At 39.0% G+C, this 26,073-nt stretch overlaps 1 protein-coding gene across 7 annotated transcripts in view; it reads left to right on the top strand.

The window, feature by feature from the left end:
• The first annotated feature begins 675 nt into the window (after nucleotides 1-675).
• The window catches only part of GPBP1 (GC-rich promoter binding protein 1), a 37,571-nt gene continuing 12,173 nt past the window's right edge, over nucleotides 676-26,073 (top strand). Inside the window, exons 1-8 of one of the 7 annotated variants that reach the window (XM_082301960.1) lie at nucleotides 676-1,328; nucleotides 1,476-2,523; nucleotides 3,456-3,523; nucleotides 14,609-14,700; nucleotides 18,173-18,292; nucleotides 23,524-23,647; nucleotides 24,130-24,353; nucleotides 24,983-25,049. In XM_082301960.1, coding sequence (XP_082158086.1) covers nucleotides 18,230-18,292; nucleotides 23,524-23,647; nucleotides 24,130-24,353; nucleotides 24,983-25,049 — 478 coding nt within the window. In that variant the 5' untranslated portion in view covers nucleotides 676-1,328; nucleotides 1,476-2,523; nucleotides 3,456-3,523; nucleotides 14,609-14,700; nucleotides 18,173-18,229. Of the gene's footprint in view, nucleotides 2,524-3,455; nucleotides 3,524-14,608; nucleotides 14,701-18,172; nucleotides 18,293-23,498; nucleotides 23,648-24,129; nucleotides 24,354-24,982; nucleotides 25,050-26,073 lie in introns of all 7 variants that reach the window. The other 6 variants (XM_082301957.1, XM_082301959.1, XM_082301958.1 and 3 more) reach the window with 6 other exon arrangements.

The following is a 26,073-nucleotide window of genomic DNA, read 5'->3' as shown; positions in this document are numbered from 1 at the left end:
CACTGAAGCCGTTTCCATCGATTTAGCGAAGATACTGGTATTTGGTTTGATTAACTGGTGGTTATTGGTTCTTACTGGCCTCGGCCTCCGCCGGTGCCGCGATTAAACCGCGCTGCGGGCGCGGGCGGCGCTCGGCCCAGCGCCGGCTCCGTCCGCAGCTCCGGGCACGGCGAGGGCTCTGCGCTTGCCAGTGCCCGCCGCACCCCGCCTCCTCGGCCGGCGGGGACCTCACCGGCACACAGCAGGCTGACGTCGGGCCGCGCTCGGCGGGCGCTCCCACCCACATACGCGGCGGACGGACCTTCCAGCCGGGGTCCCGCGGCGCCCACCCGGGCCGGTCCGACGGACCCGCGGCCCGAGCCCGTGTCTCGGTGTGGGTGCCCCGTGCCGGCACCGCCTCGGCGCTCTTTCCGCGGGCGCAGGCGGGGCTGCGCCACTGCACGGTTAATTACGGCGGCGCCGGGGTCTCCCGCCGTGGGGGCGGGGCGCGCGCTGGGGATTCCCAGTCCCGCGCGGAACGTTCGGGATGGTTCTCGTGACGTCACGGCGGGGGCGGTGCCGGGGAGCCCCTCCCGGGCTCCCGCGCGGGGGCTCTCGCGAAGCTTGCGCGTGCGCGCGCGCGCGGGGAGCACTGCGGCGCGGAGCAGCGCCATTTTGATAGAGCGGGGCGAGCGCGCGGCGCGCGCGTGTGTGTGTGTGTGCACGCGCGTGAGGTGGCGGCCGCCGGGGCGTCCCTGGGGGGGACACTCGGGATACCCCCAGGACACTCACGGGAACGAGCACGGAGCAGACACGGAGCAGCCGTGCTGCCCGGACCGCCCTCGAGGACGGCAGGGGGAGGTGCTCCCGGCGGCGGGAGCGGGGCGGCTCCCGGGAGGGCAGAGGACGAGCGCCCGGCGGAGGCCGTGCGAGCCGAGAGCCGGGGTTTTGTGTGCCTGCACACCGCGGAGCGGGCGGTTTGTCTGTCCGCACACGCCGGGAAAGGTCGCGCTGGAGCTTCACCGGCGGCTCCCTGGCCCAGCTCAGCGCTTCCCGCCCGGGTGCCTTCTGCAGATCTGTTCACCTTTACCAATAAAACGAGAAATGACCCTTTCTTTCCCTGTTTTTTCTGCTTCTCTTTCCCCCCAGCCCCCACTCCCCGTCTCCCCTCGCTCCCGCCCTCTTTTTCTCTCGGGATTGAGAGGCAGGGGAAGGTTTTCGCTGATAGGCTGCGTCCTCCGTCAAGCGTTCCTGCCGCCCTCTCCGGGATGTGAGTGGAGGTGTAACCGCGGCTTCCGTTCTCGGGCTCGGCTCCCTGTCTGCATCCGTGTTTGCTCTTTAGGATCCAGGTTTCTGCTTGTTTCTGGTTTTAAGATTCAGGTTTTTCGGTTTTGTTTGTTTTGTGTTTGTCTAACGCCAGTCCAGATTTCATAAGGGAAAACTGATTTTTCTGTGTGGTTTTTTTTTTGGTTTTTTTTTTTTTTTTTTTACTGTAGGTGGCTTGAACGACAGAGTCAGTCCTGGATGTTTGCAGCCTTTTGCTTAAGCTCGCAGAGAAGAAACAAGGTGAAAACTGACCTGCAGCAGCTGCTTCCTCTGAAGGAGAAGAAATATCAGACACTACTCTGGGATTATTTGTGCGTGCTTCGTCCTGGAAAGGCCTCTGAAACAATCAGTAGACATCTGAGAAGAGAATTGAAAAAGTCTTGAGGTTTTTTCTTCTAGCAGTGTCGAGCACATCACCCTTGGATTCTTTTGTCCACATGGCATGGATACATGGCTAAATTTATTAAGTTCTGAATACTTCAGCTGCCACAATGAAGTGCTTTCCTCTTTTTAGATATCCTTTTTCTTCTCAGCAACATTTTGTCTGAGTCAGAGGCGTAACCAGTTTTGTTAACTGGCTACAGGTTAAATGTGGCCTGAGTCACTCTGGAGGCATTGCTGGAAAGTTTCATGGCAGATTGTTTTTCCTCCCTTATTTTATTTTTTAGATTTTCTGGCATAGTCTTCTCTCATTTTGCAATAAGACCTATTTTCTAAGTGAAGAATTTAATAGATGTTTGTTTATCCTTTTATATTTTATTTAATATTTTTGTTTAAAAATGTTGTTGCCTATAGGCAGTATGGCAGTATCCAGATAACTGTTGTTTACAGTTGCCTGTGCTGCCAGAAGGTAGGAAATGTTCTACAGTTCATATGTGAAATTTGGGGTTTTTTCTTCACAGTCTGTGGTCTAAAACCTGTATTTATTTCACCTGGAACTGATGTTGCGTATAGTGATATCTACATGGAATAGACAAGAGAAGAAGCTGTCAGAGAAAAGAAAAGGTTTTTAGGACGGACGTTTGGCAGACTTTGTAAATAGCCTTGCAGGATCTGTAAGCAAGAAGGATGGGTAGCTGATTTCTGTGAGGTCAAATCTATGTCAAACTGCTACGAATGTAGTATCAAGGGGAACTCGGGATATTATCTCAAGGAAAACAAACTGGAAAAATATAAATCACGCAGTACCTAACACCTTGTGCAGTCCTCTTGGATTAGGTAAGCGTTGTAGTGTTCATAAATCAATTTACACTTGAAAAAACATTTTATCAGTAGGACAGTTAAACCAGTAATTTTTACTGATTAGATGTTCTTTTGTTGTTGTGTTTTTTTCGTTGTTGTTGGTTTTTGGGTTTTTTTGGTTTTTTTTTTGTTTTGTTTTGTTTTGGGGGGGTTGTTTGGTTTGTTGTTTTGTTTTTTTTGTTTTCTTTTTTTGAGAATGTTGAATATTGAAGCTTGTTAATTTTTACTTGCTGGTCTTTATAATTAATGAAATAATTCCTTAAGAATTTGAAGAATACAGGTACAAGAAGAAACGTGTAGGTGAGAGTGTGATTTTTATGGGCGATAAAGAAGTAGATACACCTAGACTAAATCCATAAGAAAAAAGTAGATACATCTAGACTAAATCTATAAGAAATTTAGCCTTCATGTTGATGTTCTAGTCTCAGCAGTTATTGTTATATCCTTTTGACCAAGTCTTCCGGATAAAGCTTGCATGTTTCTGTCCTTCCATTTGTGTTAGGTGTGTTTGCAGCATCAGAGTAGTAACACTATAGAGGTTTTTTTCTCTTTTTTTTTTTTTTTTTTTTTTTTTTGCTTTCCACTATTCTTTGTCACTTATGAAAGCCAGAGGTTTTTTTACCAAAAGTTATTTTGCTGCTTATGCAGGCTAGCTTTTTTCTGTGTTGATACTTTAAGATTGGCTTCAGTGTATTTTTTATTCTGTAATGCGAATGAGTTAGTCTGACTGGTGTGCAAGTATAGCACCATAAAAAAACCTTGTTTCCTTTGAAGGATTTAAAATGAAATCTCGTGGTGAGCTGGCTAGTCTTCCTTGTTATTTTTAGATGTATTGTAGTTTCCTTCCTCCCACAGTGATTAAATATTTTTTAATTTTAGAATTAATGTGTTTATAATATTTTTTGTAGGTTTGCATTCAGCTGAACCGCTACTGCCTCAAAGAAAATTAAGATGGACAGAGCAACTTAATTCAGAAGTCAGTGGTAATTTTACTGAAGTTCTCTATCCCCTACCCCACCTTGATGATTCATAAGGCTTTAAATAATTAAAGCATTATTGGGTAGACTTTAAACTGAGCGTCTGGTAGAGGTTACACATTTACCTCAGTTGTCACCTTTTAAAATATTTTTGAGAGCTTCTCCGATACTGAAGTATTATTAGTAGTGAATGAAAAAAAAAAGGTTTTCTCTAAGGGCAGTGCAAAGATATTTGGGAAGATTGCTTGTGTTAAAACTTTGTAGAAGAAGTGTAGTTAAGCATGTGAAACTTAAGCCTAAGTATTTAAAAATTACTGTAGTGTGTGTTAAGTCCTGTAGCTTGTTATTTTGACCACAAATGAAGGACTTGCATCTACATAAATTTTGTAAATTCTCGGTCTCACTAAAGTTCTTACCTGTGTGTTGTCAGTATCTAAAAGTTGAACTGGCTTAGGTTTTCTGCTTTGGATGTTCTTGCTGTTTTGTTATTTTAACTTCTGTTTCAGTTTTGTTGTTTTGAAAATATGGAAACTATGGAACATGAGTAGGGGGCTGTTTCTGTAATTTCTGGCTATGACTTGTGGCTCTTCTGTGTTGAGTCTTGGTGTGGCTGGGATTGACTGGTGAGCTGAGCCACTTGTTAAGGAACCAAACTAATAGGAAAGAATGATCTTGTACATTCCTTTACTTGTATCAATACGTTTTGTTTGAAAGCATTTGGTAAATTGAGAGTTCAAGTGTGAGTAGCCATTTCATTTGATTGTTGTCTATTGTATGCTCATGAGAGTATTCACTTCTTAACTCATAGAAACATGATGTGTTGTTTTTTTTTCCAATATATTAGTTTTCAATGCTGTGAGATACTTTTATTTCTTTTCAAGAGGCTCTCACTGAAATCAAGGAGCTACAGCCCCCACTTACTATTTTGGGTGACATATTTATCTAGACTCTTCTCCTGCAAGTTTTGAAGAGTTTGCTTTTTAGCTTCATTAAATTAATTCTGTATTTCCACCTCTCTGTTTGCTGGTAGGATAATTCTTTTATTCCTTTCACAGTACATACGCTTGGGAAGTTGTAGTGTCCCACACTTAAGGGGGAAAGGAGAGCCTGAGATTCATAAATGCTTGTGGTTGAAAGGGACAACAAAAGTTAGTGGAGCCACAAAAAAAATCACCAAAATTACGGTTTTGTCTGTGAATTGCACACTTGGCATTGAAATGGGTATGTCTGTCCCTGGCCTACCGTATAAGCACACAGCTTACATAGTAGGGATAGGGTAGAAGGGAGGAGATGAGTTGAGGAGAAGGGAGAGAGAGAAAAAGAAAGAAAGAGAGAAAAAGAAATCGCTAGTCCTGGTTCCTAGTGTTGGTCTAGCTGATGTGATGTCCTGGGGTGTGCAGCCAGGGCTTGACAGGGTACCTTTTTATAGATAGGTTTTCTTCCCCTGAAGCTAAGGTTTTCGGTTTCTATGCAGATCAGTTATCTTGCATGGTCCATTCTTTGAGGCCTTCCTGGAAATGGGTTGGAGGGGTTTGGGGGGACCTTGGTGGTCTCATTATCCCCCTACTGCATTGGTCTTTGGTTAACAGTTCATGCCCGCTTCTGTGCTGGTGCTATCTTTTTGTTGTTTTGTCCATGGATTAGAATAAGGATGTTTGTCCCAGAAGAGTGCTGCCCTACCTCTGCATGGCCCCTTCTCCAGCCACATCCTGTTTACCAGCAATCATTGGTTGGCTCTGCAGTCATCCAGCTATTGATGTTCGAGATATACAAGTTAGTCCCTTACCCTCAGGGATTATATAGAAGGGTATTTTTTTCTTATTTGTGTGCATATGTGTTTGACTAGGATTCAGGAATATTTTACAGCTGTGCCCTTGTACCTGAGCAAAATTCGTACCTATTAAGGAGAGAATGCCAAGCATGCTGGTCCACTTTAATTTCTTCCCTAGATTTTTGTTTTTCAAGTGCTTATAGTCTGTTAAGTGCTTTGCAGACAACTGTGAGGGTAATGTCCTTGCACCCAAAGTCTTACACTTTAAACCTTGATGTAAACATAGCTTTTGTAGTGGAATAAATGCCATCAGGTATCTTTTACTGATGTGTTTATTCTGGTAGATTCATAAAATGGGTACAGTTGTACTGGCTAATTCTTTAGAATGATGTAGGCTGCTCTACTGTTTGAAAAAACTGTTGGTGGAAACTTGGGAAAATAAGTACCCTTTAATCTTGCAGCAAAGCTGAAATGGAATTACATCAGTAAAATGGTAGAGGCAAATTGTGCCGATACGTAGTGTTGTACAAGTTAATGTACTTTGTGCTCCTTTTATTTTGTCCTCCATTCTAATGAGATTATTCCATTTAACATATGTGGATGAAGCTGTTACCATGACAGTTCATTAATAACGTCTGAGGAAGTTGCTTTTATTTCATTTTTTTTAGTAGTAGTTGTAAATTCTGTCCTGCAGCGACAACTATTTGCAGACCTCATAAACAAATGTGAATGAAACTTGGCATGCTTTTTGTTTTGTTTTTTCTTACTCTGTGTATTTGAGTAGCTGAACATGGCAACTGATGATAATGCCCTTTGTGGTGCTATCAACTCTTCCACAGTCTTCCTCCTTTTGTATCTTGGGTAAATGTAGGGAAACAGCTGAAATAGTGAATTGTTTATCTGCTTTATATGCTCAGCACAGGGCAAAACTTCTACCTTTTCCAACTGCTACTTATTCCTTGTGATGACTCCAAAGTGCTAAAGAATTCCTGGTGATTTCCTACATAATGTATGCTAACTAAGGCAGTGATGTAATTGAACTCACACTTCAGCTTTTGAGTTTGAACCTTGCTAAAGGGCAAAAAATGAACATCTATCAGGCTTTAGGCTAAATGATCAGTACCATTTAGTTGAATCATTACACATCAAAGTGTGTAGACTCTCAAGTGGGAGAACCTGTGTGGCTGTGATTTACCTTCAATTGTGAAGTTATTTCGTGTTATAAAATAGTTTGCATTTTGGGTTTTTACATCAACATTTTGGTACAGTGCCAAAATGAAAACTTGTGGCTAAAAAGTCATCATTATGTTATTTGAAGCACTTAGCAGCTTCATCTGCATCTAAAACACTTCTTAAAAGATGTTTTGATTGTTGTAATATCTGTATTTGATTCACAAAGATGAAGTTTAAAACCTGTTGCTTGTGAACCGTAATTATACGTAGAAAAGGGGACCATATGATGAAGACCAATGCTCACATTCTAGATCCTTATGCAAAACAAAGTGTGCTTTAGTTAGTTCATTCTCCCATAAAGAACTTGCGCCCTAAGTAGAAATGAAGGTGGATTTTTTTTGGATTAGGTTTTCTGTTTTTTGGCTAAGTCTATGTACAGCTAGGTGTTAAGGCTGTGGCCTTACTAAAGAATGTGTTGGCTTTAATTGGTTAAAAAATTGACCATTACATTTTGACTCTGTACACTTCTCATGCCTAAGCGTAAGTGTTCAGATCTAACAGAGGACCTTGCTCCTTCCTCAGTGCTCTGCAGGAAATCTTAGTTTTTATGCTTGTTTTTAAAACATGAGGCAAGAAGGTAAATTATAAATTCAATGGATATCTTCTTTTGTACTTCTCTATTGTCCAGTGGTAGAATATGTATGAGGACAGTTCTGTATTAGATAGTGGGGACAGCAAAACTAAAACTAGAGATTGTGCTCACTCTGCAGTAGCGTGATTGAGAAATAAGAGGCTGCAGTTGAACTGCTTCAGAATTTTTTGTTTAACCAGTGGGAGAGACGCTCAAAAATTTAGCTCCCTTTCCTTGCTATTGAAGTTACGAGTTTTTGGCAATAAATTTTAGAAAACAAAAGAATGTGAGAGAATTACCATACCCAAACCTAACCTTTTTTTAAAAACAGTTTTACATTGAAATGTCACAAGGGGTGACGTTACCACTTTCCCTTCAGAGTGTTAAAAGTTTGACTGTAAAGGTGTAAATTTACTCTGTTGTTGAGGCTGTTCAGTTACAAAGAGAGAAAAGAAAGGAAGAAACTTCAACTGAAGATTCTATTTGTCATGCTTTTGCAGCAATTTATGATCAGTAGAAATGCTTCCAATTTCAAAAAACTTAAAAAGCTTGTGTAAGGGTTTAGTATTATATTCTGATTTATTAACATGCAAATTTTGGATAGCAAAATAACTTGAAATTAGCTTATTTTGATTTGTTGAAACTACATGAATCACAGAGTAGTAAGGAAGATGCCTAGTAAACTGTGTCTTCAAAAGAGAAATGAAAATTTGGATGTATAGGTTTTAAATAGAAGTATTGCTTAGAGCTTACATTTAGCAACTTGACTTCAAATTAGTGCTACTCTTGACTAGAGATAGCAGAGAGGTGTAACAGGGAAGGATCTGGTATCCCTGGAAATTTTTCTTTTGAGAGAAGATGTGTTTTATGCCAGAAGAAGAAACTTTTGGTGGCATGGGTTATTTTGAAGGCCTGCTTAGTTTGAAAAAAGTCCCGAATGATTCTTTATATAAAGAGAGAGTGTATAGTCTGATGGCTGGGTCTTGTGCACATAGTTTCTTTGCTTAATTCAGACCAACACTTGGTAGTTTGCCTATGGCTCATGATAAAGAGCTGAAGCCAAAATTTGAAGCTGGCCCGTGATGGGAGGACTGAAGGGACAGTATTCTGACTACCTGGTTGAACCCTCTGAAATTCATACATATGCTCTTGTTTGTCTTCTGATGAAATAAGAATTTGATATGTATGCTGGCGCTCATTATAAAGGAAGCAAAGCAGCAGCAGTAGCAACAAATTTGAGACACTGAATATAACTTTTTTTCCCCCCCGCTCTCAACAACATTATAGTGTACTTTAATTCTCATGGCTTACAACCTTCTTTTACCCCATTTATTATATTATGCTAAAAATTACATTGAGAAAGTGAGGGTGGGTTGTCAGGTGTGTAGAGTAGAAGTGGAGTGAAGGGTCCCCTATGTAATTTGTGGTGTGTTGTACTTACTATAATGATAATCTGTGAGGCATTAGATAAAAGCTCATAGGAATGTGCCACTTAGATCTGCATACATGCTAATTTTAGACTTCCTTGGAAAATACGAATGCAGATATCATCTCAGTGCTTTTAACATTTATTCTGTTCGCAGTTTTCTCTGTGCTAATCAGTTGACTGAACGTCTAAACTGGTCTTCAGGGAGCATGAAGAAATTTGTATCTCTCTGCTAATTCACTGAATTCATGGCTTGAACTTTCCCCCCCCGCCTCCATTACAAGATTTGAAATTCCATTCATAAGCTTCAAGTATTCCTACCTGTTTGAGTTTATATTGCCGTTTATTTTAATGGTCTTCTGACAATCTCTCAAGTTCCCAAGTGTCACAGAAACTATTTCCTGTAAGATGATATAGACTACACAGAGACAGAGCATAAGTATAGAACATGAAAATACAGAACTGTTTTCCCTTGGTTTTGCTTGTCTTCTGGTGATGGGTTCACCTGTCAGGATTTGGTTTGGTTTTTTTTCCAATTCTAGATTTATTTTAAAATTGTTTTTCCTACAAAACTTCGGTGAGCTTCATTTAAATAGGATGTAGTTATACTATGGTAAATCCATTCCAAAAGCACACAACTTTCAATAGATTAAATTTTTAAAATGTAGGAGTTTTGGCTATTTTACTATGTTATTGACCTGTTTTTTTCTTGTTATAGTAATGGCACTGTTTTATCTGTTTCTTCATGTTAGAACATTATGAAAAAGCAAAGCTGTTTTTATTTATTCTCACAGTTCAGACAAATAGTGTTACCAAATGTATCTTACCTGTAGTAATTGTTCAAAGTATTGAAGATAGCTTTCTGAGCTAGAGAAATACCTTTATTTTGTTCAGTGAAAGAGACTTCCATGAGGTTGGATCTATTCAGTTCCAGTGAGACTGTCTCTGCCAGCTGAATACTGGTTAGACAAGTTAAACAACGCCCTTCAAATTGGGTGGGGACCATCTCTAGTCTCATGTCCTTGTCATCTTCAAGCTGTGCTGTGCTTTTTTCTCCACCCTCAGTGAAGAAAGAATCAGGTTAGGGAGCAGTTAAAAAACTTGTAAGTCCAAGGGGCTTGACAGGATGCTGAGGGTTCCATGATGGGTGTTCCATTCTTCCATGAGTGCTGATGCTATTGCAAGGCCATTCCTTATTATCTTTGAGAGGTCTAATGGTCTTTGGGAGGGGTTCTCAAGTAAGAGAAGAGAGCAAGTATTAATCTTGTCATCAGGAAGGATGAGAAGGAGAATCCAAGGAACTACAGGCCAGTCAGGGACACTTCGGTCCGTGGGAAGGTTGTACACCAGCTGATCCTGGAAAGGTGTTTCCAAACACATGAACAACAGGAAGGTGAGTGAGAGCAGTCAAATGGCTTTAAGAAGGGGAAAATCACACTTGAACAAGCTAGTAACCCTATACAATGAGGTGACTAGCTTGCTAGACGAACAGAGAGTGATGTATGGTGTTCCTATTGACCTTAGTAAGGCTTTTGATATTGTCTTCCATGACATCATCATGGAAAAGCTGACAAGTATGTATGGAGAAGTGAGTAGTGAGGTGTATCCAGAACTATCCGAGTGGTCAGGCACAGCTTGGCCGGAACGTAATCAGTGGCACAAAGGCCATTTGGAAGAAGCTGAACAATGTACCCCAAGGTTCAGGACTGGAGGTCCTGCTGTAGAACATCTTCATTAAAGTGCTGGACAGTGGGGCATAGTTTACCCTCAGCAAGTTTGCAGGCAATATAAGATAGGGAGAACTGGCCGATACAGACACTTGGTGTTTGTGCTGCTGTGCAGAAGAATGTGAATAGAGGATCCTCATGAAGCAAAGGGAAAATGTGAATTTTCTGGAATAGCAGCTGCATATGCCAGCTACAGAGAAGGACCTGGGAGTCCTGTTGACCAGCAAGCCAACCATGAGCCAGCACTTCATCCTCGTAATGAGTAAAGCCAAAATCTCTCTGGGTGACAGTGGGAAGAGTGCTGCCAGCAGGTTGAGGAGAGCTCAGCTTTGTCCTGTATGCAGCCCTGGTGAGGTGACATGTGGAGGACTGTGTCACCCTTGCAGGCCGTGTAACATGGTTACAGGGTCCCTGATATGAGAAAGGGTGGGACTTGGTGGAGAGAGTTCAGTAAAGGACCACAAATACGATAAAGGGACCACAATATCTTTCCAATGGGCAGAGGCTGATACTTGGTTTGACGTTCTAGGGAGGTAAAATTGGCCATTAGTCTTGGTTTGAAGTTCTAGGGAAGTACAAGTTGGCCATTAGTCTTTCAGAGTTATCTCTGGGTGTTATATTTTAATTTTTCAGAAGGTTCTTTCCACATTTAAAATTAGTAAGCCATTAAACTCACTTCTCATGTAGAATTGTGTAAAGGTGAAAATTATGAGGGAGACTTTAGTTTTGTTAATATTATTGATGGGACTAGAGACTCTTGGTACAAGAGTAAGACAGGTTTCCATCAGAAGATGTTGCAAGGTAGCTTTGTTATAGGGTGGTGCCTAAAGTTCATGGGCCTCTTTGTCCTAAAGAGTTGCATTGTTGAGATTTTCCTGCTATAATCTGTGAAGGGTGTGGACCTGGGAAAAAAAAGGTAGGATTACATGTTTTTACTCTTGATCCATAGGAGTTGTGAAATTGTTAGTGTTTATAGGTAAGTATATTAGAAAAGTACTGCTAAATGTATTTCCTCTAGAGCTACTTAAACTGAATAATGAAAATCTCAAATCACAGCACTTGAATTGAATGCATATTATTTTATATTCCATGGTCCTTTCCGGATTCTGTATTTTAATAATCAGGTCTATTCTTTTTCTTATTTGAAAATTTTCTTATTTTATCTTATTTGAACTTGTTTGTAGAAAAACATAACATGGAACTGAAATCCCAAATGCTTTTATTACATCTTCTTTCTCTGCCCTGCCATCTTGCAGTATTTCAGAAGGTGATTTCTTTTACCATGCCATCTGTGTGCTCTCTTGTCCACTTATTCAGACAGTGCAGAGATTGCCTCCAGCTGAATTCTCAGAACAGTCAGTTTTCCAATTCCTGTATTATGCCCTTCCAGAGATGCTCTGTGGCTATTTTTAGTGTTGTGTAAATAGAGATATTTTTTTTAATGCTGTTAAGGTTTGATGAATACAGTAGAAACAAGAAGAAATTCTGGGTAAAGGATTGTCTTTAAAAGGAACCAGGAGTGACTAGGTGAATTACGTTTTTTGTGTAACCAGTTTATTCCAGACCTCAGTAGCCTTTGTTTTCATGATACATTTAAGGCCAGATTAAGTACTTTTGTAGAGGAATTTGCTATTCTACTGTGTTGTCAGAAGCAGTGCAGAAGACATGATGTGACTTTCTACTATATGAAAGTAGTCTGCTTACACTGTAAATTTTCCAGAGTTTGAACTGGAGACTTCCTTATTTTATTTTTTTTAAATTTTATTTTCTTTTATTTTGAATTTTATTTTTAGTTTATTTGTAGCTTATTTTTAGTGTAGCTTATTTTGTAGTTTATTTTATTTTTCATTTTAGTTTTAATTATTTTAAAGCTTTGTCTGTACTAACTGTTTCCAGCATTTTATAGATGCCTGGCATGGGGGAAAAAGAATAGTCTGTGTCTGTCTTCACGTCTTATCCTTTTTCTTGGTAATGTTTTGCAGCACAACTGTTTCCTGGTGTAGTGCTGCAGCTAAGTGAGGTAGTAAATACACACAATTTTGTCTGTACTGGCTCTGCAGTTGCCCTGTACTGGGTCTGGTGTGTGACTGCAGTGTATTCCCATTTTTGATGTGCTACGCAGAGATACAATCTGGAGTAACAGATGCTTGCTGGGGTTCTGCACTGTGCTTAGCCTGTGGTGCTCTCAGGCTGTACTAGTGGTTGGAAATACTGCCACGTACCGCCAGCCTGCCTACTTGGTGGAATTGCCCCAGGGTGAAGGGTGTGAAATCCCTGACTAACATGACTGTGGTGGCAGCAGTCCCAAATTTAGCACAAATGGTGTGAGAATGAGCAAGCATTTTTTTCCCCATGTCCCCATAGTAAATAGAGGAGAAAAACCCCCAAGAATTAAAGAAATTAATTTTTGCTGCAAGAAATTACATAACTTTATTAAAATGTGACAAACTGTGTTTGTTAAAGCCAAGATGTACTCCATAACACTGTTTCAGCTAGTTTGTTTATCTGCATCTCCTTGATCTGTGTATTTCATGCCCCTGTTTCATGTGAGAATTGCATGGTGGAGGTTTTAGTTTATAAAATAGCTTTGCAAATGAAACTTAAATGTTAATAAGTTTGCTTGTCCTAGTAAGAGTGAAGTAAATGTTGCAGACAAAGTAAAAATTTTAATATTAAGATGAAGTTTGAGGAAGCACTTTACTAAAGTGATCTGAAGGCAAGCTAATCTGAAAGTTGTGAATAGAAGAGTATTTCTGCTTTTGTACCGTATTGAATTCTGTATGTGTTATTGCAGGAAAAAACCAGAATTTTACTTGCATGTTGGTTGTAGTGGGTGTTCTTCATGCTTAAAAAGTTAGTTTTTTAAACTGTATATTGATTTCAATTAACAGGGGAGAGAAAGAGAGTTGCTGGAGAGACATCAGTCTTGTGTGGTTAGCACTGAAAATGGGGAACAAGTGGATTAGCTTTTACAGCGTTACCTTTGTGTAATGCATCATCCTGGACGTTAAACTCTTTAATTACAATTATTAGGGTCTGATTTAGAAGTGTAATAGACATTGTCAGGATCGAGTATTTGTCTAAGTCTTAAAGCTGTTTCAGAATATTGTTCTTCTGATCTTCAGGACTGCGTGTCTGTCCACCCACCTTCAATCTACTGTGACTGATACCTTGTGATTCTGGTGGTGTTTTGGATTAAGATACCTCCTTTCTTGCTGAAATTTACTCCTTTGGATGTTCATAACCACTTTCTAAATACACCTTATGTCATTATTTTGTGAGGCAAAGTAAGCCAGTAGACTTTTCTTGTCTGTGATCACTGTAATAGCTTGTTACTGCACCAAGTAAAATCTTGAATTCCTGTGCTGTTTTTCTTAAATGTGATTTTACTTGTATCTTGTTCTGTGGGGATTTAAAAAAGAAAAATGTAGCAGTGCGGAGAAAATGGACTGCTGTCTTTAATGTTTGATTTCTTCATTTAATTTGGTAAGCACAAGATAAACTGATGATGCTTGCTTTAGCTTCATTTTTGTTTTGCAGGTTTGGGTGTTGACTCTAGGTGTTGTTTCTTAGCCTTTTCCCAGAAGTCCTGAATCATGCAATTGCTTTCTGATTCCCTTTTCATAGCATGTTACTTTTTTTTGTAAAACAAAGGCAATGCAACAATTTTTCCCAGATGCTATGCAGATAACACAAATCTGCTTAGAATATAGTGTTTCCTGCTGGTTTACAAATGGTGAGAAATAGTGTCTGTCACAAAAGAACCGATTGACTCAACCATGAAAGAAGCCTAGCTCAACCTCTTCTGTGTATTGGTTGAGTGTATTTGGTGCAGTGTTCCTCTTTCAGCTGCTAAAGTGGCTCAAAGTAGATGACTGAGTAATACTTATGACAAACCTCTTCACTGTACATCATCTGGAACCAGCTATTCATTGCTCCTTGGCAGTCACTGACTTATTACTGAAGATCGTATGTCACAAAACTATAGAATTAAATTTTATTTAATTGAATATTGGATTAATTGTTGCATGTTACTTGAAGAAAAGTGCTTTACAGACTTCTTTCAGATCCCTCCCTCAAGATCTAAAACTTAAGAACAGGATTTCTTTCTTTGCTGTAAACTATTCTATTACCCACAACACAGCAATACATGACTTTTATCTAAATTTATGGGCTATGGAAGACTTTGTTTATTGAGGTCACTAAGGTTGCTACATACTACTTGAATTGGTCACAAGAGGCTATTGCTGAGATGAGACAATAGTTTGACCAGTCTGATTAAAGATGTTTAAATGTATTTGAGTGTTAATAGTATGAAGATAGCAGTATTTCAGTATCTTTTTCTTACCTTTCTAGAATTGTGCAGCTCTGCTTCAGCAGCAGAGAACCTGAGCCAAGTTAGCTTTTGCCACAGTTTGGTTGAAGAATGGCAGATTTTGTGCTAATAGGTAATGGTGGCTTAAATATTAATGATAAATTTTGGGCCTGCTCTTTTGTTATGGAGAGAGTTTCTGAAAGCACTGGAATTGTGTGGTGTTTACCTCACTGAGTTTACTTCTGATAACTGTATTAAGGCTGGGAGTACATCAGGTGCTTTGTTAGTGTTACTGAACAGCATTTATGTGGTGTGTATGCAAGAGAAAATTTGCTAGCAGACACATGGTTTTGTGTCAGTGTAATTAAAGTAGTGTCATGCTACTGACTTACATTCTATTCAAATACTTTAAATATTGTTTTTGTTTAATTTAAAAGTAGTAGATAGTATGTATCTGTGTAAAGATTGGAAGTACTTTGGTGGATAGAGAATGCAGACACTCTTGACTTTTTGGGATAGCTTAGGTAGGGGACCTGAATAGCAGGAAAGGAAGGAAAAAAGAACCTTTTTAATGTTAGAATGTGTTGCAGAATAATTTGCTAGTTGTTGGTCTAGCTTAAAGCTGGAAAACAAGCAAGAAACACACTAGTGTTGGCAACCAAGCTGATCACAAAGGGTTTAAGCATAGTAAATCCTGCCTGTGGCAGCAGAGTTGCCTTGCTGACATCCCATTCTTATGTTTTGTGATCTGTTTTCAATTTATCAAAAATACCTTCCTGAGGATAAAGAGTATCCTAGAACTATCATAGAGCTATCAAATATGTGTCAGATCATTTGAACAGAGATCATGGTTGTAATAAAAATGTTTTTATATATAGGGCAAACTTGTTGACAACATCAGAAAGCTAGAAGCTGTAGGAATGTTTATGAAACCTGGTAAAATATGGAACCAGCAACTTTAAGCTGGGTAGGCTATGTCCTTTAAAGCAGTTCTAAAATATCTTTTCCTGACCTGCCCTTTGTTTCCCACTTTAATTACGGCTGGGATGTTTGTGCCTATTCAGAGTTAGATAGGTTTAATAATGAAAGTACTCTCAGTTCCCATGTCTAATTGCTAGACCAGTCATGTACAACAAGGTGAAGGAAAATGTTTTCTTGACTTCGGTGTGGAGTATCCAGTATCCACAGGAGTTGTTTTTCATGTTAGTCCTTAACTGCAAACCTCTGAATTTGGTTAGGTAGTGTTTTAGAAATACATCTGTGCTTTTTTTCTTGCTAGTTTTTTATCAAACCTATTTGGAAGAATTAGCCCAGAAGTTTGTCTTCTATGGGCTTATTGAAACTTACATATATATTCTGTTGCACTTTGTACTCTGAGTTTTGTGTAGTTTTGGTCTCTGTCTTTACCGTTAGTTTATTGCTTTCTAAGAAGGGGACTGACTCATCTGACAGAGCAGCACTGATGAAACTTTTTAGAGCTTTTTTAGCTGAGAACATGAGGAAGACTTGAATCTGCTTCTAGAATAATTTTTGTGTGAAGAAATAGACAGCCAGTGTCAGTGAGCTGTGGGAAAAGGTATTTTTACAAAATACCTTTCCAGTCCTTGGGATACTTGGTGATCACCCAGTCTTTTGTGCAGAGGATTAAAGGTAAGGATGTTAGTGAGTTAATAACAAACTTTTCTCATAGCAGATGCATAAATAATGTTGGAAAGCTTGACTAGTTTTCTAAAAACAGTAAGATAAATCTGTTAATAAAGTTAGAATGTTAATGTATTTGTTGTCCTGTACCTAATAGTTGATGCACCAGTAACTTGATAATACTTTGTGGAATCTTTATGGTCTTACTCAGTATAAACCTAATCTTACTCATTGTTTCTCAGACTGTAAGTGCCTCAGTCTGAAGACTTTGTTGTTGTTGTGTTGATCGTTCAGTACTGAAAATCTGTGTTGATAATTTCTGAAGATTTCATGATTCTTCTGCTTGGAGATGAGAACTGTGTCTAAGTGAAGGAGAATGAAATTTTTTGTTGCTGGAATCTGCTCAGATTTGTTGTTTCTTAATTTGACATCTCTTGGTTCATTTGTAAACATACGCCTTTTTGTATATTATTGCTGAATGGGATGTATCAGTAAAAGTGAACATGGTTCCTTTAGAAGGAGAATCCATTTCTGTGATGGTTCATTGACTCTAGAACTTTTTTCATTTTTATTTTACTGCTTTGATATAACTCGAATACTTGGAAAATTTCTCTGGAGTTTTTGTTGAAATTAGTTCAGGAATAAGTGTTGAATGATTTCAGCAGAGTAATTTATAGTTACTCATAGGTACTTTAACCTTGTCTTTATTTAACTGTAATAATTGTACATCCTACCTTACAGTTTTAACTATGGTATTGGAGGTACTTAAAAAGTTAAGTACGAGCTCACATCATTAAAAAGAACCAACAGCTCATTTAAGTACAGTTCTATACTAAGTTAAATCTAACAAATCTGTTAGACTTTCTTTTAGAAGCTGGAATAGTCTTGTCTGTCAATGGAAATCTGCTATAGCTTGCAATATTCTGGTTCAGGCCAGAGAACAGCAATAATTATAGTTACCAAGTTCAGATTCTACATCTCTTACTAATACTAACGTTACAGTAGCCATAGATTAAAGTGAACTACCTCTGTGCTCACTGACTAAAAGATATGCACTCTGCTGTGCAGAGATGTGGAATATACATTTATCTGGGTCTCCCTATGAAATGTGTGTGGCTATTTATTATGTTTTCACTAGCTGAATTTCTAATAGCATGTGTATCATGCTTAAAATATTTTTGAGTCATTGGCTGTTTTGCAGTGATCAGCTGCAGAGCATGATTCACTTACACTTGTATAATTCAGGCAGTGTTTCATCCATGTCTTTCCTGTCTGTGCTATAGTTCAGCTTCAGGTAATGTAGTTCACATTACCTTGCATTCTCTTGCTTATTGAGAAATATTTTCTTACCTGTGGAAGAGTGCAGGATAGAAAAAGTATGTTTTAACTGTAAACCATTACATTCTTTGGCCCTTTTTCAAACTGGAGAATTTTACTGGATTTTGACACTCTGGACATGCAGACTCTGTTTCCATTGAATCTAGAGACATTGTGAGGTTTGTGATGATCCCAAATATCTAGGTTTTTCATAAGGAACTTTCATATGGCCACTGAGACTAACTGTTAGGGATTAATTTTAAAAAATCAGCTTCTAGGAAGCTAATAAGATAGCTACTGAAATCTGTTCTAGATATTACCAGAAAGTATTTTAGCAAGCTAATTCTGCCATAGTGTTCTGGATCAGACCTTACACAAGATGCTTCATCCTGTTTATAAGAGGAAATAAAGGAAGAAATGTTACAGTATTTTCATTATTCCTGTGATATATTTGATTTAGTGACATTTTATTTAGTTATAAAAGCACACATTTGATGCCGTAAATGAGATGAGGATAGTTAGATTCTAAACCAGATGTGAGGAAAATAATACGGAAAAACAGGAGGGAGATACTGAACAAAAGACAAGTGTAATGCCCTTGTAACATAAGCATCTGAAAGGACTAATTCCTTTTCTTCTGATTACAGGGACTTGCCATGAGGTGCTAAGCCTTTTTTTCTTTGATTCGGGGAGACTGGACCTAAATGGCGCAGCATGACTTTGCTCCAGCCTGGCTTAATTTTCCTACTCCGCCATCATCAACAAAGGTATGTTTTGTACTGTTCTTTTGAAAAGGCACTCTCTTTATTAGGGAAGTCTAAGTGTCATAACCTTATTCACAATAAAAATGCAAATCTCTTCATGAATACTGTGATGACAGATGACTCCAGTAGAGTTTTTGCTTGAGCAGCTTAGTTCATGTAAAGAAGCACATGCCTGGCTTTAGCTGTGGTTGGGTTAAGCTTACCTTCATCAGGAGTTTAAAATGAACTATTGTGTTCTATGCTATGAGTACCAAGATGGGGCATGTACTTGATGTTCTTGCTTCTGATTTTTCTCTGTGTCCTGTAAATTTTACAGAAGTATTATCCTGTGTCATAGGTTAGCAAGCATAGTCCCGGAAGGGATGCCCTTGCTAAGGGGTGCTTACAGTTTCCTCTGGGACCTGATAGAACCTATCAGCTGGCCAGTTTGAATATGGACAATTCTTTGAGCCACTTAAAGTTGTGACCGCCTCTGTGATCCACACTTAAGAATAGACAAACTCCCCCCAGCTCTCTCTTGTTTCCGGCACTGGGACAGGTGGCTGCGGGGCCCGAGTGGGGGCCAGCGGGCCCGGCCAGGCCCTGCTTGGGCCAGGCCCTGCTCGGGCCACGGCCATCCTGGAGCCAATGGACCTGTTCCAGCCGTGGAACCCCCCCCACTGCCTTGCCGTGGGCAGCCGGAGCGGCTCTCCCCCCTCTCCACTGTGATAAGCCCCATTCCAGCTGCAAGGCTGAGGTGAGAGTAATCCTTTTATTGCTGTGAAGAGCTGAAAACCTGAGGGAAGAGAGAGAGGAGATGCTTGAAGCTGAAATTCTGTTGTGAAGCTATGATATATCAGAGTATCCCGTTGTAATTTCATGAAGATATGGGGGGTGGAGTGTTCAACTCATAAGCAAAAGCACCTGCACTGAGATAGGCAGATGCTGACACAGCTGTAATTTGATGAGAAGTTTGGACAGGGAGAGATGGACCAGATGAGGACTTTTGCTCCAAACGGGAAAGGAGAAACCTCAGTTCCTAGAGATGCTCCCAGAGATAGTCCTAATGATGAAGATGATGAAGACCCTTTGCTCCCAGGGAAGGAGAAGGGCCTCTGTTTTTTGTTTCTGAACGGCTCAACCTTAAAATTGTACCCCAAAAAACTTCAAGAGTGGACCCTCGAAAGCAGTTGCGGGAAAAGCTGCAAGTCGGGGGAAGGGACTCACATACGAGCAGAGAGACTCCTCTTCCTAAATGGACTGAACAGTATTTGGAAGTGGGCGGCTGTCTCGTTGTGATAATGTTTTCATAGCACGAGCAAGAAGAGACTTCTCTTTCTAAATGGACTGAACAAGGTTATTATGGAAGTGGTAAACAGACTGAACATCTTAAGGGTTGTCTTTTTACATTGTCAGTGGGAGAAGGGAGGAAGGTGGGGGGAGGAGGAGAGTTCTGAAGGTGGTATAATTTTTTTTTCCCTTCTTTTAGGTCTGTTAATAAATTTCTTTATATTCTTTCAAGTTTGGTGCCTGCTTTGCTTTCTCCTAATTCTTATCTCACAGAAGATAAACAGTAATGAGTATTTTAGACCAAACCACTACATCCTGTCATCCAAGTGATTAAAACTACGCTTTTTTAAACTTTCTGAAATGGCTCTGCAGTTGATGGTGGAATGCTTGTTGCTGCTGATGGAGTGTGATGCTTTCACTCTGTTACACATCTTTACTCTGGTTGTTTCATCTAGACTACTGTTACTTTATATAATGGGACAGCTTGGAAATGGGAAATAATAATCTCTTAATTGTTAGAATTTGTAAATATTCCTGGAAGTCTTGAGTATGTCTTTCTCAGAAATGTTTTTTCCTGGCCTATCTTTCTACTCTTCATTAATTTGTGGAATGCATAAGCAGAGTCAGCACTGGATATTAAAACTCCTCTCTGCTTCCCTATTCGTAGACCTATCTTAATTGTAATAGTTTGAATTCAATATTTGTATCTGCTGCTCTGAGGATTGCTTTGCTTTTCTTCAGGGTATTTATATAAGCTTCATGCAGTCTTCCATGTCCATGTAAAATGCTTAGCCTTGAGAAACTTAACGGCAGTAGGCTTGTGGTATTGTCAAATGCACAGATAGCTGGCAGCGTTAGTTGTGTTCCTAGTGCTTTGATTATGTATGTCTACACAAACCTGAAGGCATTTTTTTAGTCAGGTCATTAAATGTCCTTATTTATATCACTCTGTTTATGTTTCTTCTACCTTGACCTAGCTAGATTGATTGTTTAGTATAATCTGCTTCTGGGAACATCAGGCCTGTCCGTTCTGGGATACGTAGTCTCTGAAAATCCAAATTAGGATGCAGACTCTTTGTTTTCTTTCTCTGTGATTTCTGATGCATTCAGTTGTTTTAGTCTGATTTTTTCAATTGAATATGTTTCAAATTGGGAAAGTATTTGGAGCTCAATTTAGTATGGTGTCACAACTGCAAAACAATCTTCTCCACATATTTGAAGAGTCTGCTGCAAGAGCTTTACCTGTATGCTTTGTGTCAATATAGCAGGATAAAAGTAAGTTCCAGAACTACTTCACTACCACTAGAATACATCTGGGTTGTACTTGTCACCTCATTTCTGAATTGAGTTAAATTTCATTGCAAGTGTATTTTGTGGCTTCTGTTCTCTTCCATGATTCTTTGCTTCATGGAGTTTAGTTAGATTTTCTTCTCTTTCAAAAGCTCCATGCTGTATGCTTACTCTCTTTTAATATTTGTGTGTCATTGTCAGAATGCACCTTATTTCCCTGGATTACCTGCTCCTTCAATGACGAGCATTCTGTGATACACAGCACATTTGCATATTAAGTTCTTGAAAAGTCTGTTTGGTAGTTCTTAGTTCACAGAATAAGACTTGTAGATCCTCTACAAGACAGGTCTCAAATGTTGCGGCCCCCTGTCCCTCTATTTCCTAAAATAGATTTATTTTCTGCTTCATGCATATCAAAAAAGACGTAGAGAAGAGGAGATAAGAGGGATGAAGAGGAAGGTTGGGGTGAGAAAGCAAAGGTGTCTGTTTTGTTCAGAATGGAGCTGGAGTGAGGCTATGGTATCAACAACATTTAGTCTTGAGAAGGAGAAATTGAGCTCTACTTCGTCAATTTTTATTTTCCTGAACTGTAATCACTTTCAGGGGTTACACCTACAGGAGCCTGGTTTTCCCTTTGAGCACTTACTAGCTGAGATGTGTTTCCTTACATAGCTCAAGGCTGGCATTATAGAAACCTGCTGCCAGGAAGCTGTGATTGTGAATGAGCTGTTTAATGTGACCTAGAGATTACAGCTTGATTGAAATCCATCTCATCTATTGCTGCTGATTTCCTTTTAACAGCAAGCTTTTCTCGTCCCTCTGTCAATTACAGCAAAATCCACCTAAGTGGGTGTGTATCTGTCACTCAGTGAGTTTTGTTCCGGTCTGGAACTAAGGTGTTTGTGTCAGTGCAGTCTTGCAGATGGGCAGGTGGAATGAGAAGGTGTTGTGAATAGTGAAACCATCTTGGGATATGAACAAAACTTCTAAGAAAGTATTGCTGTAAAAAGGATAGGGGGACATGGCAGATAAAGTCAGTTTTTACAAGTTCACTTTTACTTCTTTTTAAGCCGTTAGACTTCCTGTATTTCTTAAAATCTGATTCATTTCTATCCCTTTTTCTTGATTGGCTGAACCAAATCGGATAATTTCTCAACTTCCAGAAATTGCCAATAAATTTCCTATTAATTACAAAGCTTACTGTCATCTCTGCCTTGAGAGGCTTTGTAGACTGGTACCTCCATCATGTGGGGAAAATGGAAACTGCATGATCTTTGCACACTATTTAGAAGCTTCAGATTCGTTATAGCATGTACTGCTCAAATACTATATATAAAATGCTGTCAGTTATACTTTGCAAAAAAATGTTGATAGTTTTGAAGTTAATACAAAAAAAGTTAAATTCCAAAAGCAATATTAAGAGCTTGTTGTGTGTAAATGAACAAATGAAGCATCTTCTAAAATTTCACCCAAGATTGGCAGATCTAGCACTTTCTGAAGCTTTTGGTAGCTTAGTCAAAATCTGTTTAAGGATTTTCTTATACTTAAATATTTAGATCAATTTAGTAATTTTTGAAGTACTTTTAATAGTTTTTTGAAGTTTTCTGGTTTTTTCTCTGTCCAAGGGGAGTTTGTCAAGTAATTCACTTCCTAGGTCTCAAATTGAGAGGGTAGTCCCTCTATATTTGACTTCTGTACAATTTGGAAATACATGCTTTGATTTTTAAATATATACTTATTTGCGTTTGAATTTTGAGAAGTGAATATTGAACAGCATCTTGAGCTCTACAAGGGCATTTTCTATAGAGCTTTGGGTATCTTTTTTTGTGTGTAGGGTAGGTGGGAAGAAGGAAGTAATTTTAAAGGCGCACCCAGACATAAGGAAGACATGGGTTGTGTAAGGCAAGATATTTTTTTGGTTTAATCCCTTTAGATATGAATTCTAGTCAGGATGTGGTTGATTTCTTAGCGCTATGCTCAAGATAAGATTTTATTTTATAAACTACTTCCTACTGATACATTAAATATTTGTTTCTTTAAAATTTCTCTAATGTGCACTTATAAGCTGAAAATTTGAAGTATCTTTATGAATCTGGACACTTTTGATTCTACATTTTATTAGTATTTCGTAACTACTTGTGTTTGCCTTCTTAAGTTAAAATGACAAGGTTAATGAATCACACTTTATTTGGGTATAGCTGCCTTGGGTGGAAGTGGTTCCTTGCTTTCTGTGGAATGCATGTATATAGTCTCTGAAAATCCAAATTAAGATCCCAGACTTCTTTTCTGCCTTCCAAATTGTGATCTTCTGTCCTTTCTTACCTATTAAAAATTTTTTTTCTTCTGCTGCGGCGCATGCCACTTGTGCTCTGTTCTGCTGCCAAAACAAAGTAGATGCTTTTTATCTTGTGTCACAAACATGTGACTTAAGGGCTGTTTCAGTGTCCTGGAGCAGAAGATGCAGCTTCCACTTTGTTAGCCTGAGAGATGGCAACACAGCTCTGAACTTGACACAACCCTGACCTCAGAATGTGGGGACTGCTGCATGGTCTGTCATTCAAAGTTCTTGAAAGAATAAATTGTGTATTACCATAAACAATGTGCATGTTACAGTTCTGATGATTAAGTTTTGTTATTAACCAGATCTCAGGTCTACCACTTGTGCTCCTTTACAGTCATCACTGAATTTTGAGAAACATTCTGAAAATTTTTCATGGGCAGAGAATCGTTATGAAGCAAATCGCAGAAGACACAACTCTTCAGAGGGATTTGATCCTAACATTGGAAGGCCAAATGGAGGTATAATTTATGGAACACTGTGAATATGTTTTCATCATTTATTTGTAACACTAGCTAGAAAAGAAGTCTGATGATGATAGCTCATGTATGCTAAATCCTTTTTCTGCAGTGAAGGATTGATAATGGAAAGACACATCTTGGAGAGGATGTGAGCACTGTGGGTCGATCAAAGTAATGTGATTCCAGGTGTATTTCTCTCTTGAGTAGAATAAAAGTGTTGAGTTAATACTCTAGCCAACAGCATATAAATGAGAAGCCAGAAAAAGAGGTTGACTTGGCATAGTGTTGGCTGGGTATCTTCTTTCTCTGGCACTGTTTTGTAAGATCCTTCCCTGCTGCTTATGTGAAATAAAACTTGTGTACTGTGCTATCGTATCCCAGTATATGGAGCTGCTGACTTAACTACTTCAACAATTCTGCAAAGTAAAATATGCTTTTAAAATTGTTTGTAATTGTATTTCTTTAAAATTTAAAAATCCAAGGTCATTTTGGGAGAAAAGAGAGGAATGGTTGGCGTTCACAAGGCAGAAATGGTCCAGAAAATATAAACCATCGTGGGGGATACCATGGTGGAGGTTCCCGTACTCGTAGCAGCACCTTCCATTGTGGAAAAGGCCCAGGCCTGCATGAAAACAGTGTACCTGATAATGAAACCTGCAAAAAGGAAGACAGAGAAGTACCCAACCAGTTTGAGGCTGAGGATTTTGTAAGTAAATTATAATTACCATAAAAAAGGTTTATTTTTGTGTGCATTTTGTCCATTACAAGTTACATCATGAGATTTTACCAGTTTCAGATCGTGATATAAGGAATCATCTTTTGCATAGGTAAGGGAATGTTAGTAGTTTGTCCATTAACTTGTTTCTCATTTTATATCCAGATTTTGTCACTGTATGTTTATTACTGTTACTTGTGTGTTTAAGTGAAACTACAGTTGGATTCCAGTTTGGTGGGGTATGTGTATGTATTAGATTCTACACAGTTACCTTATTGGAAATCTGAAATAGTAACAAAGTAATCTTCATGCCTATGGCCTTTTGAGATCCCATGCTTCCACCTACAATTAAGATGTAAGGGGAAGGGTGATCTTGCTCTTTGAAGAAACATGCATTGCTGTTTTTTGCTTTCTCTGTGCACTTCATGTAATGACATTGGCTGCTGCCTGAGATATTTTGTTGGAGAAGAGAAACAAGTGAGCATTGACCTGTTTGGTTCATGGGGGAAGTGTTTAGTCTGTCAGCAGAGGTTGTGCTGCTGGTGTTACTGTGGTTGTTTATTTCATTCATCCCACAATTCAAGAGTTAATTTTTTAATAATGATAAACCTTTCTTTCAGCCATCTTTAAACCCTGAATATGAGAGGGAACCAAACCAGAATAAATCTCTAACTGCAGGTGTGTGGGGTGAGTATTTTTGATGTTTTTAAATGCAAAAATGTAGCAGAGATCTGAAGTTATTTTATTTGAAACACAAGCCTCCTTTTAGAATTATAAAGGTATAGATAGAGAAAACTTCAATATTGTTACAATGTAGGTAACTTTTTGTTAAAGGGCTAGCACTGCTATTTGAATATCAGTCAGCTCGTCTGCATCTACAGATGCAGCCACAACTAGTATTCTTTCCCAGAAGAAGTATCCATCTTTTTTGTAAAGATGTCAAGAATTTATCTTCGTCTTTATTTTCAAGAGGAAGTGCAATGAAGGTTGGTCACCTAAATTAGTGGTGTTGATTGCTAGCTGAAGGGTTTGTAAAAGAATGCTTCTGATTGATCACATATGTTGGAAGAGTTCGGAGAGAAACATGGGAGAGCTGGAAGAGTAGGTTAGCTTGCAGAGATTTAAGGTCTCTTCCTGGAAGCAAATGTCATATGCTGTTGGTTGTGTTTGTGAATTATTTGTATAACAAATACAATCCTGAGCATGGGCATTGAGCAGGCCTGTAGTCTGGGACTGTTTTCTCATCTTCATCTGATTACGTTTGGCTATCATTTACAATTCTAATTGGCTTTGTGTAGTCAGTTGTTTACCCCTAAGAACGTGGTAGCTTTAGATGGCAGGGGTTTTAAAATAATAAATGTACTCAAAAAAAGAACATTTCTCTTTATTTAAAAAAAAAAATTAAACATAAAAGCTTTTACTTGTATACTTAAACTACTGCTAGTACTGAGATTTTAAAGGTATTTTAATTTGCTGATTCTGGTTCTCATACTTAACCAGTATTTTTTGCACTCTAAAGTGACATTAGATATAGGCCAACACCTCAGTATAAATATGTAATTGCTATAAACCTTTGCAGCATCATAAATAATTGGACAGCTTTCTGGTTTTGTGGTGTTAGCAGCTTTGCACGTGATAATCTATCTTTCAATAAAAGAGTCTTGTTTTGTAATTGAAAAAGTGAAATTAAGGCTGCTATTATTGCCTTTAA

Source organism: Coloeus monedula (assembly GCF_965178545.1).
Source record: "Coloeus monedula genome assembly, chromosome: Z".
NCBI classification, from domain to species: Eukaryota; Metazoa; Chordata; class Aves; order Passeriformes; family Corvidae; genus Coloeus; species Coloeus monedula.
This window is presented reverse-complemented; position numbering and strand designations above follow the sequence as displayed.